Raw genomic sequence first — 18,762 nt, 5'->3', positions numbered from 1 at the left:
CAAAAGACAATGTATAAAAGAAGATGGTAGCCTATGGAAATGGGGAGTCATGCCACTCAAAATTGGGAAGCAGTTAAGAGATGGATAGAGCACGGGCAGAGACTTGCCCTTTTTAACAGTTCTTCAAACATCATACTTCTTCATTAGAGGACAAAAATAAAAGGCTCCCAGCCAGGGACTTCCCTGGTGGCGCAGTGGTTAAGAATCTGCCTGCTAATGCAGGGGACATTGGTTCGAGCCCTGGGGTAGGAAGATCCCACATGCGCAGGAGCAACTAAGCCCACGCACCCCAACTAGTGAGCCTGAGCTCTAGAGCCCGCGAGCCACAACTACTGAAGCCCGCGCGCCTAGAGCCCGTGCCCTGCAACAAGAGAAGCCACCGCAATAAGAAGCCCGTGCACCACAACGAAGAGAAGCCCCTGCTCCCTGCAACTGGAGAAAGCCTGCACGCAGCAAGGAAGACCCAACACAGCCAAAAATAAATTAAAAAAAAAAAAAAAAGGTTCTCAGCCAGAGTGATACCATTTCAAAATAGAGAGCAATCCATCAGCTGTTATTGTTCTGTGTGTTCAGAAATGCCAATTCCAGAAAATCCCCTTTCCTTCCTCAGCAGAGACCACCAGAGACTAAGGTTCCATTTCATCTTAAGGGGCCTCTTTGATGTCAGTTTCAGAATGGATACAATTTTTATTCAGTACATCATTCTCTGTCAGATTATCCTATTGAATTCTGCACAAAAAGTACAAATATGACTAAAGTTCTAATTTTGGTCAAAAACAACTTTGAAAAACAACTAGTTTCCCATGAATAACCAGCTTTCAGTAACACTTAGCTTTATACACTTCAGAAACTCCTTCATAAGGAAGCATGTAACCTACTTTAACGTCAATCTACTTCATCTTTTATGGGAGACGGAGTTACTATGAAAGACTGTTGTCTTAAAGATATCTGTCTTCAGAGAAGCAGCTCATTTCTCAGTAACAAATAGTCCCACACTTCTTTGAAAAACAAAGTATACCATGGGTTTTGCAACGGCTTGGGACGTGCCTTACTCCTGTACTTGCCTAGAGTTCCCATCATTAATGCAGTCTTTGGGGGAAGTAAAAAGAATAAAAAACAAACAGACTACAAAACCCCACAGAACTTCAGTCTAAAGTGTGGTCTCTGGACCAGCAGTATCATTATCATCTGATAACTTGTTAGAAATGCAAATTCTTGGGTCCCACTAAAGATCTATTGAATCAGAAATTCTGGGGGAGGGATCAAGCACTCTGTTTTAATCAGCCCTGCAGGTGATGTTCATGTAAGCTGATCTTAAAAAGTACTATTTGTGCGCTGGAGAGGAGAATCATTGAAAAACAGTAGCTGTCTCGTTTTATATCCAAGCTGAGATAACTTGGATGTCTAACCAATACTGATGCTGGGAAGGGATGCCCACACCACACGGTTGTTGAGAGTAAGAAACAATTATTCTCTTTATTAGATATATGTGCTTGAAATCACCCAGCTAGCACATAGCTGGAGGGCACCGTTATCATGGTCCACGGCCAGGACCCTTAGATCAGCTGAGGGACATGTACATGGATGGAGACTAGCTCTAGCTTTAAAGAGGCCTGTGGGTTGCATGGAAAAAGGAGTGTGTTACAAAGGAAAAAGTTACCCTCATGGGCTATTAAGGCAGCCTCTCCACTCCCAAGGGGGAACAAAAAACCGACAGGTACTTGAAATAGATCATACAATATCCTCCTCAAAATTTCAGGGACACCCACATATATGGGCAAGTCTGTCAAGCAGAACTATTGAGATGATCTTCTTCTGGCTTTTATTTCATGTGCATCCAAGTCCTCTCTTTTAATGCTTGATTTTCATACCACAGGCTTCTTCTGTATCCCTTATCTTTTAAATAATTCATTATCCAAGGCTTCTAGGAGCAATTTGTATTTGCAGAGAAAAGAAATATTATTAGCAAAACTAAAGTGCTCCAGGCTTTTTAGGATTTCCATGAAGTAAGGAGGATATGGGAATCCTCATGGCTTCTTGAAAAACTTGACAAAGCAGAAATTCCAAGCAATGAATGACTGATAAAGAGGAATTCCTCAAAGTGAGCATCTTGCCATTACGTTGAAAACTAGGACCCTCTGGACCTAACAAATTGCTAACTCCACTTTATGCAACGTCGTTGAGAGGGTCAGGAGAAAGTTTTTAAAAAGCCAAAATTTTTTTTTCTCCCCTTCCCCCCACCCCAAGCTGGTCCTTGGTCTAGAGGAACACTCAAATCTCATTACTTTATAAATAGATGAATAAATAAAAGGCATTGCTTAGAAAACTGCATGGTTCTGCTGTTCCTGGCTTGGCCACCTAGGTACATGATGGTACCAATTACTGAGATATGGGGTTCCGGAGAGGGAAGATGGGGTGAGGGGGGAGACTTTGGATTTAGTTTTAGATGTGTTGAGGGGGAGATGCTGAGGGACTCCTGGCTGGAGATGGCCCTGTGCAGTGAGGATACCAGAGAGGGCTGGCAGGAAAAGAATTGGAGGACAGAATGGTCAACAGGATAAAGGCTGCCCAGGCAAGTAAGATAAAGGTTGCAAAAGGTCATGTGGAGTCATGTGATCAAATATGCACTGGTTTCCATAACCACACTCCACCCATTGAAGAGGTTCTGATCACCTCCACAAGGACAGTGGCGGTAGCAGGGTAGAGAGAATTGCATGATTGCTGTGGACTACAGAGTGAATAGCAAGTGAAGGAGACAGACAACTTTTCAAAGACCCATGGCCGAGATCCCACTCCTGGGCATATATCCGGACAAAATTATAATTTGAAAAGATACATGCACCTCAATGATCACAGCAGCACTATTTACAATAGCTAAGACATGGAAACAACCTGAATGTCCATCAACAGATGAATGGATAAAGAAGATGTGGTACATATACACAATGGAATACTACTCAGCCATAAAAAAGAATGAAAATAATACCATTTATAGCAACATGATGGTTTTAGAGATTATCATACTAAGTGAAGTAAGCCAGACAGAGAAAGACAAATACCATATGATATCAGTTATATGTGGATTCTGACATATGACACAAATGAACTTATCTATGAAACAGAAACAGACTCACAGGCATAGAGAACAGACTTGTGGTTGCCAAAGGGGAGGGGCGTCAGGGAGGGATGGATTGGGAATTTGGGATTAGCAGATGCAAACTAGTATATATATAGGATGGATAAGCAACAAGGTCCTACTGTATAGCACAGGGAACTATATTCAACATCTTATAATAAACTATAATGGAAAAGAATATGAAAAGGAATATATATATGTATAACTGAATCACTTTGCTGTACAGCAGAAATTAACACAACATTGTAAATCAACTATACTTCAATAAAATAAATTTTAAAAAACTCTATTATTTGTCTTTATTCTTACTTCTGTGACTTATTAGGAATTATTTCATTCATACACTATTCCTCGAAAGTTATCATTACTTTTTCCTGCATTTGCCTCAATGTTTTCAACTACAGAACAGAAACCAGTCTACCCAGGATGTTCCAAGGGTCTTTCAAAAGCACCTTGTAGGGGTTTTTGTAAAGATGCCTATAGCATCCTCCCTTCTCCCAGCAGCATTTTGTCTTATCTTTTTAAAAATTAATTAATTAATTAATTTTTGGCTGCATTGGGTCTTTGTCGTTGCGTGTGGGCTTTCTCTAGTTGTGGCGAGCAGGGGCTCCTCTTTGATGCGGTGCGCTGTCTTCTCATTGTAGTGGCTTCTCTTGTTGCAGAGCATGGGCTCTGGGCACATGGGCTTCAGTAGTTGTGGCTCCCGGGCTCTATAGAGTGCAGGCTCAGTAGTTGTGGTGCACAAACTTAGTTGCTCTGTGGCATGTGGGATCCTCCTGGACCAGGGATCATACCCTGCATTGGCAGGTAGATTCTTAATCACTGGAGCCACCAGGGAAGTTCCTTGTCTTATCTTTTATCAGAACTTCCTAATGAGATCAAACTCTGCTTAGTCAAGGCTTGTGTTCCCAGGTCTTTATTTGTTCTGCTGTTTACCAGCATTTGCTACACACACTGCACATTCCCCCCGTTTGAAGAGACAGATTGCTTTCTGTCTATGCCTGCTGCTTGTTCCTGCATTCAGGTTGCTTGATTACAGCAACACTTCACTGGATTTTCATTGAAGGCAAAAATGTGTTTGTAGCTTTTGAGGCCCATCAAGTGGAAATGGTTAGCACCCATTTCCTAAGAAGGCAATCAACTCATTTATGTCACATTACGGAAAGCATGTCTTGTATAATTCTAACCATCGATGCAAGCCAGACATTAAAAGTGTACAAATGAGCACAAAAGTGCCAAGTCCCCGTAAATATTCATAATTAAAGAAAATTTTGAATTCTTTCATTCTGTAGATTTTACTATACACTGAGTGTGCCATTTAAAAATACATGTAAAATTCAGACTGGGTCAACAGCTTTGCTTGTGTTTTATTCCTTATTCAAAGACAACTGATGGATTAGTTTACTGATGCTGCTATAAAAAGTTTCTACACACTTAGTGCCTTAAAACAACACAAATTTCTTATGTTACAGTTCTGTGGGCCAGAAGTCCGACGTGGATCTAACTGGGCTAAAATCGAGACATCGGCAGGGATGCATTCCTTTCTGGAGGCTCTGGGGGAGAATCTGTTTCTTCAGCTTTCTAGCTGCTAGAGGTCACCCACATTCCTTTTAGCTGTGGCCCCCTTTCCCACAGTCAAACCCAGCAATGCTGCCTCTCTCTGAACATCCTTTCAGTCATGTCTCCCTCTGGCTCTCTGCTTTCTGCTTCCCTCTCCCAGTTTTTACGGATGCTTGCGATTATATTGGCTCACTCAGATAATCCAGGATAACATCCCTATTTTAATACCAGCTAATCAGCAGCTTTAATTCCATCTGCAATCTTATTTCCCCCTTTGCAATGTAACCTAACATATTCACAAATTCTGGGGATGAAGGCATCTTTGCGGGGTGGGAGGTGGTTAAGGCATCTTTCCTCCTATCACATCCAGTAAATCAGGAAGCAGACTGCTTTGCAAAAAAAATATCTGAGGAGTAGAACTAAGAACATTTCCATTTAGAAATAATGATGTCCTATGGGATCTAGTACATAGGATTAAAATCAAAGTCTTTTGTGAGTTTTTGGTTTTCAACTTCATTCTCTTGTATAAAAAGGTTTCTTCTTTGCTTTTTTTTTCAACCTTCATTCTTTCTTCCTTTCATCTCCCCCTCTTCCTTTCTTTCTATTCTCCTCCCCCCACCTTTTATTTTACATTTCCTTTCATCTTTCTTTTGTCTTTACTTCTACCTTTCCTCATGGTTTTGGTTGTAAAAGAATAATATATAATATCACGAAGACAAATGACAATCTGGGGAACTATTTGCAACATACATTTGAAAAGATTAATAGTTTTGATATACAAATAGTTCTTATGAATCAATAAGATAAATATGAAATAGTCAATAGAAATGTGCAAAAGATATGATTAGCAATTTCACATAAGACATTTAGAGATATAACAAACAACTGAAAAAGGGGATTAGCTATACTAGTAATAAAAGAAATGCACTTTGTTACCCATTAATTAGCTTATTTCATGTATAAAAGCGATAACATGAGAATATACACCATTGGGAAGATGGGGGTGGGGGGTGGGAAGTAAACTCTTACACACTGCTCATGAGAATGTAAACTCAGTACAATGGACTGTTTGTCCTCCCCTCAAATTCATATGTTGAAATCCCAACCCCCAGTGAGATAGTATTAGGAGATAAGACTTTGGGAGGTAATTAGGGAGCTAATCCCATTCATGAGGGTGGAGCTCTCATGAATGGGATTAGTGCCCTTATAACAGGGACCTCAGAGAGCTGTCTTTCCACCATGTGAGGATACAATGAGAAAACGGCCACCTGCACCTCAGAGGTGGATCCTCACCAGAACCCGACCATGGCCGCACTATGATCTCACAATTCCAGCCTCCAGAACTGTGAGAGATAAACTTTTGTTGTTTATGAGCCTCCTGCTTATGGTTTTCTGTTACATTAGCCCGAAAGGACTAAGATACCCAGGTTGTTCAACATGAGGTGTCATTGTTCATGTTTTTGACCCTGGGAGTGATGTCCCCTGAGTACATGACACTCACCCATAGGGCCGCAACACAATGGCCGATTTGACAGAAGCATCTTGATTTTGTATGCATTTTGAAAAAGTAATGTCCCTTCTAGAAAAGTATTCTAAAAAAATTGTGGATGTGTGCCAATGTTTACCTATAAAGATGTTTTTCTATAAGTGTTATCAACAGGTAGAGAATAATTTGCAATGATAATTCCACAGTTCAACAGTATGGTTTGGGGTAAACACTGGGTCCCTTAAGCTTATGTTATGGAAGAATATATAATGACATGAAAAAATGTTCACAATTTGTGGTATGTGACACACTGCAAGTTATAAGACTGCATTTCTGGTTGTTTTCCTTTTTCATTTTAAAAGATCTGAAGGATAAACAACAAAATCTGATTCATCTCTGAACTGTAGGATAAAAGGTGGTTTGTAATTTTTTCTTTAGTATTCTCTATTTTTTACTACAAATCTGTACTACTATTGTAATAAAAAGTTATATATATATTTTAAGAAGTTATATATATATATTATAAAAGATGGTCACAATCATTGAAATACCTCCTTTTAAAATTATAATAAGAAATAATCACGCATATTTTAAAATGTATCATCCTTGGTCTAGACACCACTCTGAATATTCATTTACATTGTTATTCATTCTATTTGGAAATGTCCTATTACTGTGTGTGCACAGGAGAAAACTGAAGCATGGAAAGGTTAAACAACAGGCACAAAGTCACACAGTTCTAAGGTGGTTGTCACAGGAACAGAAACCGTTTCTTGTGATAATAAGCCCAGTGGTTTTTCCCCGATAAACAGATGGTTTTGACTATGTACCAAGCTCTTCACTAGTCATTAGTTAGGTTTTTCAGGTCTTCACCACCCCTGTCACCAGTGCCTTCAAGCTTGGCCTTCTGACCATTGTGCTGAAACAGCAAGAGTGAAGAAAACCTTAGCAGATCATGGCATCCTGTGCTTCATTAATGCTCTTGGAAAACTGATGACTGGGGAGCAGGTTAGAAGAGGAAGGAAATGTGGATATTCCCTGTGGCTGGAGGCACATTCGCTTGTCAGAAACTCCAGCACTATTACAACAAATTGATAATGTATGACTTTTTTTAGCAGAGAGTCAAGCTTCAAACAATTGTCCACATTTTTGGGATTGCTATGGGAAGAAGCATTGCATAGTAGAAAGGATGTGAGGTCAGAAATACCCAGTTATGTGACTTTGGGCAACTGACTGAGCTTTCTTCAGCCTCTGTTCACTACCACCCCAAGAAAAGCAGATGATGAACCTATGCCATAGGGTTATTATTGGAAGGCCAGTCTCTTAGTGAGGAATGAATTAATCCTTCTTAAATACAGGATCTATCATGTTACTCTCCCATTAAAAGGCTTACTCTTATGCCCAACTGCTTATTACATGGTGATGAGTGTCAACGTTTCTGAGTCAAGGATTCACACATCGAATATAACCATCTTACTTATTTCCCAGATTCTCCCATCTGAACTGCCCTTCTTCCTCAGTGTCACTTACACAACATTTGGCATCACTTCTCCGCTCCTGCTCATCCTTTAAAGCCCAATGCAGTGCCACATTCATCATGAAACTTAGCTTAACCACCCTGGTTCTCGTGTGTATTTGCCTCAGAAATCCTGGTATTATGACTATTTCAGTGCTGTACTTGATTATTTGCTGATATTGTCTTCCAGCTGTTCTGTACAATACTTGCCACTTCAGGCATCTTATAAAAACTGTGTTTTAAATGCAGCCATGATCAAAGCCTTGGGCACACAGGAAGCATGTAATACTGATGGTGGATGAGAAAAACTTATAAAATGAGTGAGAAGGGTGATGAAGAAGGGGTAGGGTGGATAGAGTCATCCCTCAGTATCTGAAGGAGATTGGTTCCAGGTATCTTATGCAGATACCAAAACCCAGGGATGCTCAAGTCCTTTGTACAAAATGGTGTATTATTTGCCTTTAACCTACGCTTGTCCTCCCATATACTTTAAATTATTCCTAGATTACTGATAATACCTAATACAATGTAAATGCTATGTAAATGCTTAGTACACAGTGAATTCAAGTTTTGCTTTTAGGGACTTTCTAAAACAATTTTTTAAAAAAATATTTTCAATCCATGGTTGGTTGACTCTACAGATATGGAACCTGTGAGTATGAAAGGCTGACTGTACCTTTCTCTTTTTAGCTTTAGAAGAATAGATTCAGGTAAAAATTTTAAAAAATTGTGTCCATTTCTCAGAGGATATACTTTTAGAAAAATATTCTTGGAGAAATATTCTTTCCTTATGATTAAAGGTGAAAAATATATGAAAAGAAGTGCTGTCCCCTCATCTAGATCTGGTAACAATACTTAAGATATCTGAAAAAAAAAAAAGACTTTTTACTTGAGACTTTGGTTAAATAGCGTTTCAGCTTAAGGTCACGGTAGCTTTTTACTTACTTTAATAAACATCCAGCACATATTTTGAAATTTTTCAGATTATGGAAGTACAATAGAATATCAGAAATGGTCTGTGTTCCCCCCAAATTTACCTTTTCATCTGTGAGACAAGACAGAGGTTAAAAAAGAAATCGTAATATAAAAATCCAATGGAGTTACCTTGCAAGAGTGTATGCAATTTAGACAGAAATAAATGACAGAAACACATGGCCAGGAAAATTAATGAAAGATGTATTTGTGTCAATACATGTTAATTCATATTTAGAAGACTATAAGGAGGCCAAAATAACTGGAATCTGATTGAGAAGATTCTTGATTTGTTTTGTTTAGAAAATGATAGGTATGTGTTAAAAGATATGACAATTCTCATCAAAGTCTATATTTGGGATTTTCTGTATGGTATTTTATGTCTAAGAAGGAAAAAAGCATGAAACAAAATATGTCTGCATACTCAAAATAAATTAATAAAATATCCATCAATATTTGAATAAAACCTATGCAGTTTAGCCAGCCATTGTGATCTGTTTAAATATTTAAGAGGTTGCCAAGGCAGAACTCTCAAACTTGACTTATGCTTTGACTTGTTCATTCAAATGATTTTGTGTTATGTCCAACAAAGAAAATCCATATTTAAGGCCAAAAATCATCTCCAATAAAGTTTATAATTTATAAACTTATTTATTATTCCTATATGTATTAATTTTATCTACTACTAATTTAACACTTGTCATACATGTGTTTCTATATGTATGTACCATTTCTCAAGCTCATTTTTAAGGCATTGGATATTTTTGCAACTTTATAAAGTTTATCATTTTATACTGTACTTGAGAAATGCCCCCCAAATGTTAGTGGGTCAAATGGCTCATTATTTTGCTGTCTATCAAGAAAACAGGGGAAAATTCAGCCTCTTTTCTATTAGATTTTCTCAAATAGTTTTTGAGTCACAGTCATAAAAACAAATGAAATTATCTGTCTAACGCAAATCTTCCTAGGCTTATTACAAGGCTTATTACATCTCTGGCTAAAAGTTTTCACCTTTCCTGTGGTTGGAGAATTCTTTGCTGGGTGAGGCTGCCTTGTGCATTATAGGATGTTTAGCCCCATCCCTGGCATCTACCCACTAGTTGCCAGTAGCCCCTCCCTTCCTCCAGTTGTGAGAAACAAAAATGTCTGAAAATGTTCTCTGAAGAGCAAAATCACCTCTAGTCGGGAACCCCTACAGTAAACAGATCTGACTTTCCCTCACGTTGGGGAGGGTGTGGGCTTGGCCATGACAACTTTCAAGTTTCCAGCATCAGGATTCTTTGATATAATCTCAAAGCTGTGAATCTGACATTGTTATTATGAGGAAAATTAACATTCCTAAATTCTGTTAGGATTTAAGACTCCAATAAAAAAAAGACTTCCATATTCAAGATCAGAAATTGTGTTTTTATGTTTTGTTTTCTACATTCAGTGAAAACTACACATGATAAATCCTACACACTGAAAAATTCTTTTATGTAAAGAACAAAGAGATTTCTGACTTGAATCATATAAACATTGTTTGCTGTAGTCTGTGAAATGACACACTGTAAGTATAAATTATTTGCAACCAAAGTGTATGGTAATTCCATAAAGCTGCCACACCAGACTTCCAAATAATATCCCCGGAAGGAAAAAGTCCTATGTGTTTCACCCACAAAAAGATATAAAACAGCTGAAAAAAAACATTGCTGGTTTCTTTCCTCTGAGGTTCCTATTGCATTTCCATCATGGGCCCTATTGCAGGCTAAGTGTGCCCCCCAAAATTCATATGTTGAAGTCCTAACCCTCTGTCCCTCAGAATGTGACTATTTGGAGTTAGGGTTTTAAAGAGGTAATGAAGTTAAAATGAGTTCACTGGGGTGAACCCTGATTCAGTATGACTGGTGTCCTTGGAAGAACAGGAGATTAACACAAAGAGACACACAGAGGGAAGACCACATGAAGACACAGGGCAAAGATGACCATCTACAGGCCAAGGAGAAAGGCCTCAGAATAAACCAACCCAGCTGACACCTTGATTCTGAACTTCTGGTCTCCAGAATTGTGAGAAAATAAATTTCATCCAATCTGTGGTACTTTGTTCTGGCAGCCCTGGTAAACTAATACAGGCATTTCCCACATTTTCCATCTTCTCCCATGGTCCTTATTGCTTCCTGGTGCCACTTGCCCACAGATAATAGCACTGCACTACTTGGATAATTTGGATGGAATTTGATTTTGAAATCTATGATAAAGTACCAATTTGACTCATATTAGAAAATGTTTCATGAGGAAATATTCAGATATTAGAGGAAAGAGAAGCATGGCAGATTAGAAAAGTGATAGGCATCAGATGAAATTAGGGAGATTCTCTCAGTGCTCCAAATGCATCCCAGCCTTCTCTGAAGATGCTCTTATCACTTGTGCAATGACAGATACCATTCTCAATTTTAAAATACAGCCGTTATTTCCTAGCTGTATGTCTCACTTTTCTGAAGTGTGCATCATTTTCCATATCTAAAAAGGAGTGTTGATATGGTGCCATTTTCTTAGAGTTATCATGAAGATTAACTGATTCAGCCCATTTATCTGATGGCTGATAGAAAGCAATCCATAAGTGTTAGCTATTATTCCTAACATTAATATTAGGTAGTAGTCATGCATGTGTTATATCTTTATTATGATCATTTCTAGACTAACTTTTATTGTTTTCTCATTCATTTTGTCTTAGAGTCTCAATTATGAAATTTAAAGACATGGGATTAAAGTACCCCCAAACACAGAGATTTGGTTTAATATAAAAATGACTTTTTTTTCTAAACTATGATCATTATTGCACTCGGAAGCGTTAAGAAGACTAGTTAGAGAAACTCTGAAGTCGCTCCAGGGGGAATATATGGCAAGTCAGAAAAATTATATTTCAATCAAAGATGGTATGGTTATGAATTAACCATAAATTCAAATTATGAACAGATAATGTATATCATCTATATTAGCAGTCACATATTCCATTAGAAGTCACTTTTACTTCATAGTGCATATTTAGAATTTACAAATGGCTGATGCCTCAGCATTGCAGAAATACTCAACAATATTGGAGGATTTTGACACTTAGTTTAAAAATGTACTTACTAGTATAAATATGCAATGGAAATAATTTCATGAGCATGGCATGATTCAAAGCACTGATGTGAAACTGGGGATGATTTTATTATTATTTCACTCGCTTGAGTGCTAAGATGCATTTTGGATTTATTTAAAGTAGCAATTCTCAAACAATAATTTATTTGCATAGTTATTAATACATTCTAGACCACTAAAACTGTCCCATTTTTAAAAACTTGTAATATGATTTTTGGCTTTGCATCCCTGGAAACACCTGCTGATGGATGGATTTGTTTTAATAGCAATGGATCATACTTATACAATTATTTTTATAATATGTTAGAGTGAAAACAGGTTTTCATTTTAAGAGGCATAAAAATGAATATGATGTCATTATTTCCAAACATATCAGGGAATCCAAAATTTATAAAATCTTATAAATCATGCTGTGATGCTGACGAGACATTTGCAACTGCACACCATAGCAAGTTGCATTTTTTACATGAATGGACACTTTCTTTTAAGAATACTTAAAAATGCAGAAATGTAGGCACAATTTGCTCACTGTGATTATGTAGGAAATAAAGAGAGAGGATGGAAGAAGGAGATTGAAACAGAAAGAAGCCATGAGATTATGGGGAGAAGAATTTATTAAATTCAAGTCATATCAACAACTACTTATTAAATAGCTATTATGTGCTTCACACTCTGGAAAACACCGAGTTGCTTAAAAAATGAATAAAAGTGAAACAGGGAGGGGAAGGAGGAGAAGGAGGAAAAAGAGGAAAAAGACCACAACCCTGGTCTTGTTTATCATATGGGAGTCTTCTGGATTTATGTTACGTTCCATTTGGGGGAGACTGTAAAATTCCAAATGGAATACACTTAGCAGATTCACCTTTCAATTATAAAATCAGGGAGGACTTCAGATCACCCAGGAGAACTTAGCCCATTTTGATCATTTGCACAGCGTTGAACATCTCCAGCAGTTTTCTGTAGCCGTCCTGTAGCTCTGTGTCCTACCCTGATCTGCGGGTGGGTGGGTCATCCTCTCTATGGGGTGGGGGACTCCGATAGGCTGCTGAAGAAGGTGACTGGGCACTGGTACCCATTATCCACTCCTTCCTACCTGCCAGAGTCACTGGTTACATGAAAGACCACTTCAGGTGGACGTGAAATCCTCAAAAAAAAAAAAAAAAAAAATCTCTCTGAAAGGCAGGCACCAACAATGCTCATGGTAGCTTGAAATTCCCTGGAAGCCATTCTTCATCACGGCTGAGGAAAGTGCTTAGGACACCGGGACTTAAACGGCACCATAGAAATAACAAGGTATTAAATAAGCCTCAGCCTTCACAGGCTGGAAGAGGAACAGTGGGGGGCAATATTCAAATGAACCAGGTTCAGCTGATCGCACATTCAGTTGAGGTAAATCAATTTACTCAAGGTTCTTTAAAAACCCGGAGGTTTCTCCTACTTTCTAAAAAGAAGTATGAAATAAGATGAAAGACTACCTTTTTCAGATTGCCCTAGAAAGGACTTTCTCTTCATTGCAATTTGGGCGGAGAAAACTGGGGAGAAGAGGGATGGAATGCAAGAACAGCTTGAATTGTGACTACAAATATAAATGGGCTCCTTAACAATTTCCAACACGTTTAACACGGTGGGTACAGGCACAGGCCTGGACAACTTACAAGTGTGGGGAAGAAATCACAGGTCATGTAATTTAGGAAATGCCGTTTGGTCCAGCCCCTCACTCAAGAGATAAACTGACTTCCCCAAGACAACACAATGACCCGGTAAGAGGAAGAGGTCCAGAGCCTAGATTTCCCGTCACCCCCTTTAGATCTTAAAATCTAAGATACAAGTTGCCAGGTGTGACTGGTGGATGGAAATCATACTTGTAACAATCTTTAAAAGGCAAAATAAAGTAGTAGAATTATTAAGTGATGTCCTGGCTTTTTCAACCTCCAATTTCAAAAGAAACAAATTGCTTTACTCACCTGCAGGGAAAAACTCGCTCATTTTCTTTTTGTAGATTTTGAAGTCGACTTCTAGGAAGACACAGAAGATGATCCGATCCACCTAGAGGCAAACAATAGACACTTAAAGTGAAAGGAAATATGGCAAATGCCTTCCCAGAACATGGTCTTGGAACGAAAAACAAACAGAAAGCTTCCCACAGATTTTTGGTGCTACACTGCTAACTACATGACAGCACTGAGTGAAGTTCGTGTGTGTGTGTGTGTGTGTGTGTGTGTGTGTGTGTGTGTGTGTGTGTGTGTGTGTGTGTGTGTGTGTGTGTGAGAGAGAGAGAGAGTGTGAGTGTGTTTGTTTGTGAATGCACTCTTTATGTAAATAAACCCATGGGCAATTTGGTGGAAAGATGTTATACAAATCAAATAAGAAATAATAAATGACAATAAGCTACTTTGCAGCAAGCTATAAATAAGATCTGAGATTCCACCAGGATACCTAGACATTATGTTCTATTAAACAGCCACATGAGAGGTGTACAGCAGAATGACAATAAAGTATGTCAGTAAACGGAGAGCTCTTTGTCCTACCCTTGTTAGACAAATATATTTATCAAACCTGTTAGTATTTGAACATGGCCTAAAAAGCTTCACGCAGTGTAATTTGCATGCAATCACTTGCTTTTAGCTCTACATACTTGGAAATGCAACAGAAACAAAATATAATTAGTTGACAGTACATGAGGTCAATGTAACTTAAATCTGGTAGGTTATTACTGAGTAAGGAAGTGCCACTTCAAAAGTAAAATGTGTGCACAGTCCCTTTTCTCTGTTTCGAGAGCTTCTGCATGTAAGGAGTTTCTCTGAGACATTCCGAGAGTAATACAGAGACGAGAGATGGGATACACATAATAGCTCACGGATATCTGATATTAAATCGGTGACTCAATTTTGTGTCTTGAGAACAAACACCCCTTTAGCTCCTTTATTTTAACAATGTACAAAAAGTTAAAAATTACCCCATCCATCAAACTGTCAATTGACTAGAACATCAGTAGGAAAAGGAAGTGGGGTATGCTGGTGGCAGGACAGGAAAAAACCCAAATGGATGTCATCCACCCAACCCCTCAGCTCTCCCAGCCTGTAGGGGACAGAGTCATGTGAGCCAAGTCCCAAAGTTCCCAGTAGGAGAGAAGATCTGCAGGAGTGGGAGGGGAGAGGATTAGGACACAGGAACCACCTGGGCTCCCTGATGGAAGCTCGGAGATGCGGCTTCCTGATCCCTGCACAAGTCTAGACCCCCCCGCCGGTAGACCACCTCCTGGGCAGTCACTGGACTTCACCAAAAACCATGTAGCGCTACCCCAGTCACTGCCCCATTGGGTGGAGAGAGCACCTGACCTTCAGAAATGGAAGGACTGGGGTGCAAAGAACCCTATTTTCCTTTCCCCGTATTCATTTGAATTTCTGGTGTCCAGCCTTGTCTGCATGGCAGTAACGTTTGCTACAAATGTAAAAACTGTCACCATCAACTTACTCTCAGGTGATCTATAAATTTAGTGGAATAAATGATTATCTGTGCAATGCTGAATGCTCGTCTCCACTATCCTTATGGTGTGTTTATGCCCTGTGGCTAAAGATAAGAATCATAATGTCAAGCAATAGAATCGAGTTACAAAAGGACATACTTGCTTTGATACTGTTATATGAATTTTTAAAGCACAAAGATACAAGAGTGTAGGGATTCGTTCGTAAGCACTAATGACCATAACATACATAGGAATGTGACACATGAACTTCAAGGTGATGATGATTTCTGATAAGGGAGGGAAGGTAAAATGATGGACAGGTAAGACTTTAAATGAATAGTTAATATTTTGTTTATTTAGAAAGAAAAAAAATTTAGAAAAATTATGGCAAATCGGTAAAAACTATTAACTATGGGGGTAGGTACATGGATATCATATTATGTTCTACACTTTCTGTATATATGAAATACATCATAATTAAAAGTCCTGACATTAAAAATAAGATTCTGTTACTACTCAGCCATAAAAAAAGAATGAAATAATGCAACTTGCAGCAACATGGATTGACCTAGAATTATCATACTAAGTGAAGTAAGTCAGAAAGAGAAGGACATATAGCATATGACATCACTATTATGTGGAATCTAAAATATGACACAGATGAACTTACCTACGAAACAGAAACTGATTCACAGACATAGAGAAGAGACTTGTGGTTGCCAAGGGGGAGGTGGGTGGGGGAGGGATGGATTGGGAGTTTGGGATTAGCAGACGTAAACTAGCATATAAAGAATGGATAAACATCAAGGTCCTACTGTATAGCACAGGAAACTATATTCAATATCCTGTGATATATCCTGATGGAAAAGACTATGATAAAGAATGTATATATGTAGAACTGAATCGCTTTGCTGTACAGCAGAAATTAACACAACATTGTAAATCAACTACACTTCAATAAAATAAGTTAAAAAAATAATAAGATTCTGTGTTAGACATACTCTACTCTCCAGCTGCATTGAACTACTGATAATTTCCAAACACTATAATTATTCTCACTCCTGTGCCTGTGATGGTTGACTTTTTCTCCAGGCTTCAAATGATCATATTATTTCTAAAGCCCCTAATTAAGATCAAAATCAAAACAAGAAAATTTGGTTCAAAGCAGATCTAAGAAGAACAAGCTGGACAGTCTCATTTGTACGCATTTCTCCCTACTTTTACAGTCACTTAATATAAATTATGAGATTTTTTTTTTAACATCTTCATTGGAGTATAATTGCTTTACAATGTTGTGTTAGTTTCTGCTGTATAACAAAGTGAATCAGCTATATGTACACACATATCCCCATATCCCCTCCCTCTTGTGTCTCCCTCCCACCTTCCCTATCCCACCCCTCTAGATGGTCACAAAGCACTGAGCTGATCTCCCTGTGCTATGCGGCTGCTTCCCACTAGCTATCTATTTTACATTTGGTAGTGTATATATGTGAATGCCACTCTCTCACTTCATCCCAGCTCCCCGTGTCCTCAAGTCAATTCTCTACGTCTGTGTCTTTATTCCTGTCCTGCCCCTAGGTTCTTCAGAACCATTTTTTTTTTTTTAAGATTCCATATATACGGGTTAGCATACAATATTTGTTTTTCTCTTTCTGACTTACTTCACTCTGTATGACAGACTCTAGGTCCATCCACCTCACTACAAATAACTCAGTTTCGTTTCCTTTTATGGCTGAGTAATATTCCATTGTATATATGTGCCACATCTTCTTTATCCATTCATCTGTCAATGGACACTTAGTTTGCTTCCATGTCCTGGCTATTGTAAATAGAGCTGCAATGAACATTGTGGTACATGACTCTTTTTGAATTATGGTTTTCTCAGGGTATATGCCCAGTACTGGGAGTGCTGGGTCATATGGGAGTTCTATTTTTAATTTTTTAAGGAACCTCCATACTGTTCTCCATAGTGGCTCTATCAATTTATATTCTCACCAACTGTGCAAGAGGGTTCCCTTTTCTCCACACCCTCCACACCCAGCATTTATTGCTCCACACCCAGGGTCCTGTGTTTCTCCTTGGGTTTATCCTGTATGGGACTCGCTGCGCTTCCTGGACTTGAGCGGCTATTTCCTTTCCCATGTTAGGGAAGTTTTCAACTATAATCTCTTCAGATATTTTCTTGGGTCCTTTCTCTCTTCTCCTTCTGGGACCCCTATAATGCGAATGTTGTTGCATTTAATATTGTCCCAGAGGACTCTTAGGCTGTCTTCATTTCTTTGCATTCTTTTTTCTTTATTCTGTTCTACAGCAGTGAATTCCACCATTCTGTCTTCCAGGTCACTTATCCGTTCTTCTGCCTCAGTTATTCTGCTATTGATTCCTTCTAGTGTAGTTTTCAGTTCAGTTACTGTATTGTTCATCTCTGTTTGTTCTTTAATTCTTCTAGGTCTTTGTTAAACATTTCTTGCATCTTCTCAATCTTTGCCTGCATTGTTTTTCCGAGGCCCTGGATCATCTTCACTATCACTATTTTGAATTCTTTTTCTGGAAGGTTGCCTAGCTCCACTTCATTTAGTTGTTTTTCTGGGGTTTTATCTTGTTCTTTCATCTGGTACATAGCCCTCTGCCTTTTCGTCTTGTCTATCTTTCTGCGAATGTGGTTTTTGTTCCACAGGCTGCAGCATTGTAGTTCTTCTTGCTTCTGCTCTGGTTGTTGTGTTTTCATTGTCATATGTTTTTAGGTATTTTTTGATTTTCTCTTTGATTTCTTTAGTGATCTCTTGGTTGTTTAGTAGTATATTGTTCAGCCTCCATGTGCTTGTATTTTTTTACAGTTTTTTTCCTGTAATTCATATCTAGTCTCATAGCATTGTGTTTGGAAAAAATACTTGATATGATTTCAATTTTCTTAAATTTACCTAGACTTGATTTGTGACCCAAGATATGATCTATCCTGGAGAATGTTCCATGAGCACTTGAGAACAAAGTGTATTCTGTTGTTTTGGGATGGAATATCCTATAAATATCAATTAAATCCATCTTGTTTAATGTGTCATTTAAAGCTTGTGTTTCCTTATTTATTTTCATTTTGGATGATCTGTCCATTGGTGAAAGTGGGGTGTTAAAGTCCCCTATTATGATTGTGTTACTGTCGATTTCCCCTTTTATGGCTGTTAGCATTTGACTTTTGTATTGAGGTGCTCCTATGTTGGGTGCATAAATATTTACAATTGTTATATCTTCTTCTTGGATTGATCCCTTGATCATTATGTAGTGTCCTTTGTCTCTTGTAATAGTCTTTACTTTAAAGTCTATTTTGTCTGATATGAGAATTGCTACTCCAGCTTTCTTTTGATTTCCATTTGCATGGAATATCTTTTTCCATCCCCTCACTTTCAGTCTATATGTGTCTCTAGGTCTGAAGTGGGTCTCTTGTAGACAGCATATATAAGGGTCTTGTTTTTGTATCCATTCAGCCAGTTTATGTCGTTTGGTTGGAG

General features: G+C 38.4%; 1 protein-coding gene across 2 annotated transcripts in view; it reads right to left on the bottom strand.

Annotated features, from left to right (window-relative positions):
• MACROD2 (mono-ADP ribosylhydrolase 2) overlaps positions 1-18,762 on the bottom strand; it is a 1,976,756-nt gene that overhangs the window by 185,373 nt on the left and 1,772,621 nt on the right. For both annotated transcript variants that reach the window (XM_059897602.1, XM_059897603.1), the window contains exon 9: positions 13,758-13,839. In XM_059897602.1, coding sequence (XP_059753585.1) covers positions 13,758-13,839 — 82 coding nt within the window. The remainder of the gene's footprint in view (positions 1-13,757; positions 13,840-18,762) is intronic.

This window comes from Balaenoptera ricei, chromosome 15 (genome assembly GCF_028023285.1).
Source record: "Balaenoptera ricei isolate mBalRic1 chromosome 15, mBalRic1.hap2, whole genome shotgun sequence".
Lineage (NCBI taxonomy): Eukaryota > Metazoa > Chordata > Mammalia > Artiodactyla > Balaenopteridae > Balaenoptera > Balaenoptera ricei.
This window is presented reverse-complemented; position numbering and strand designations above follow the sequence as displayed.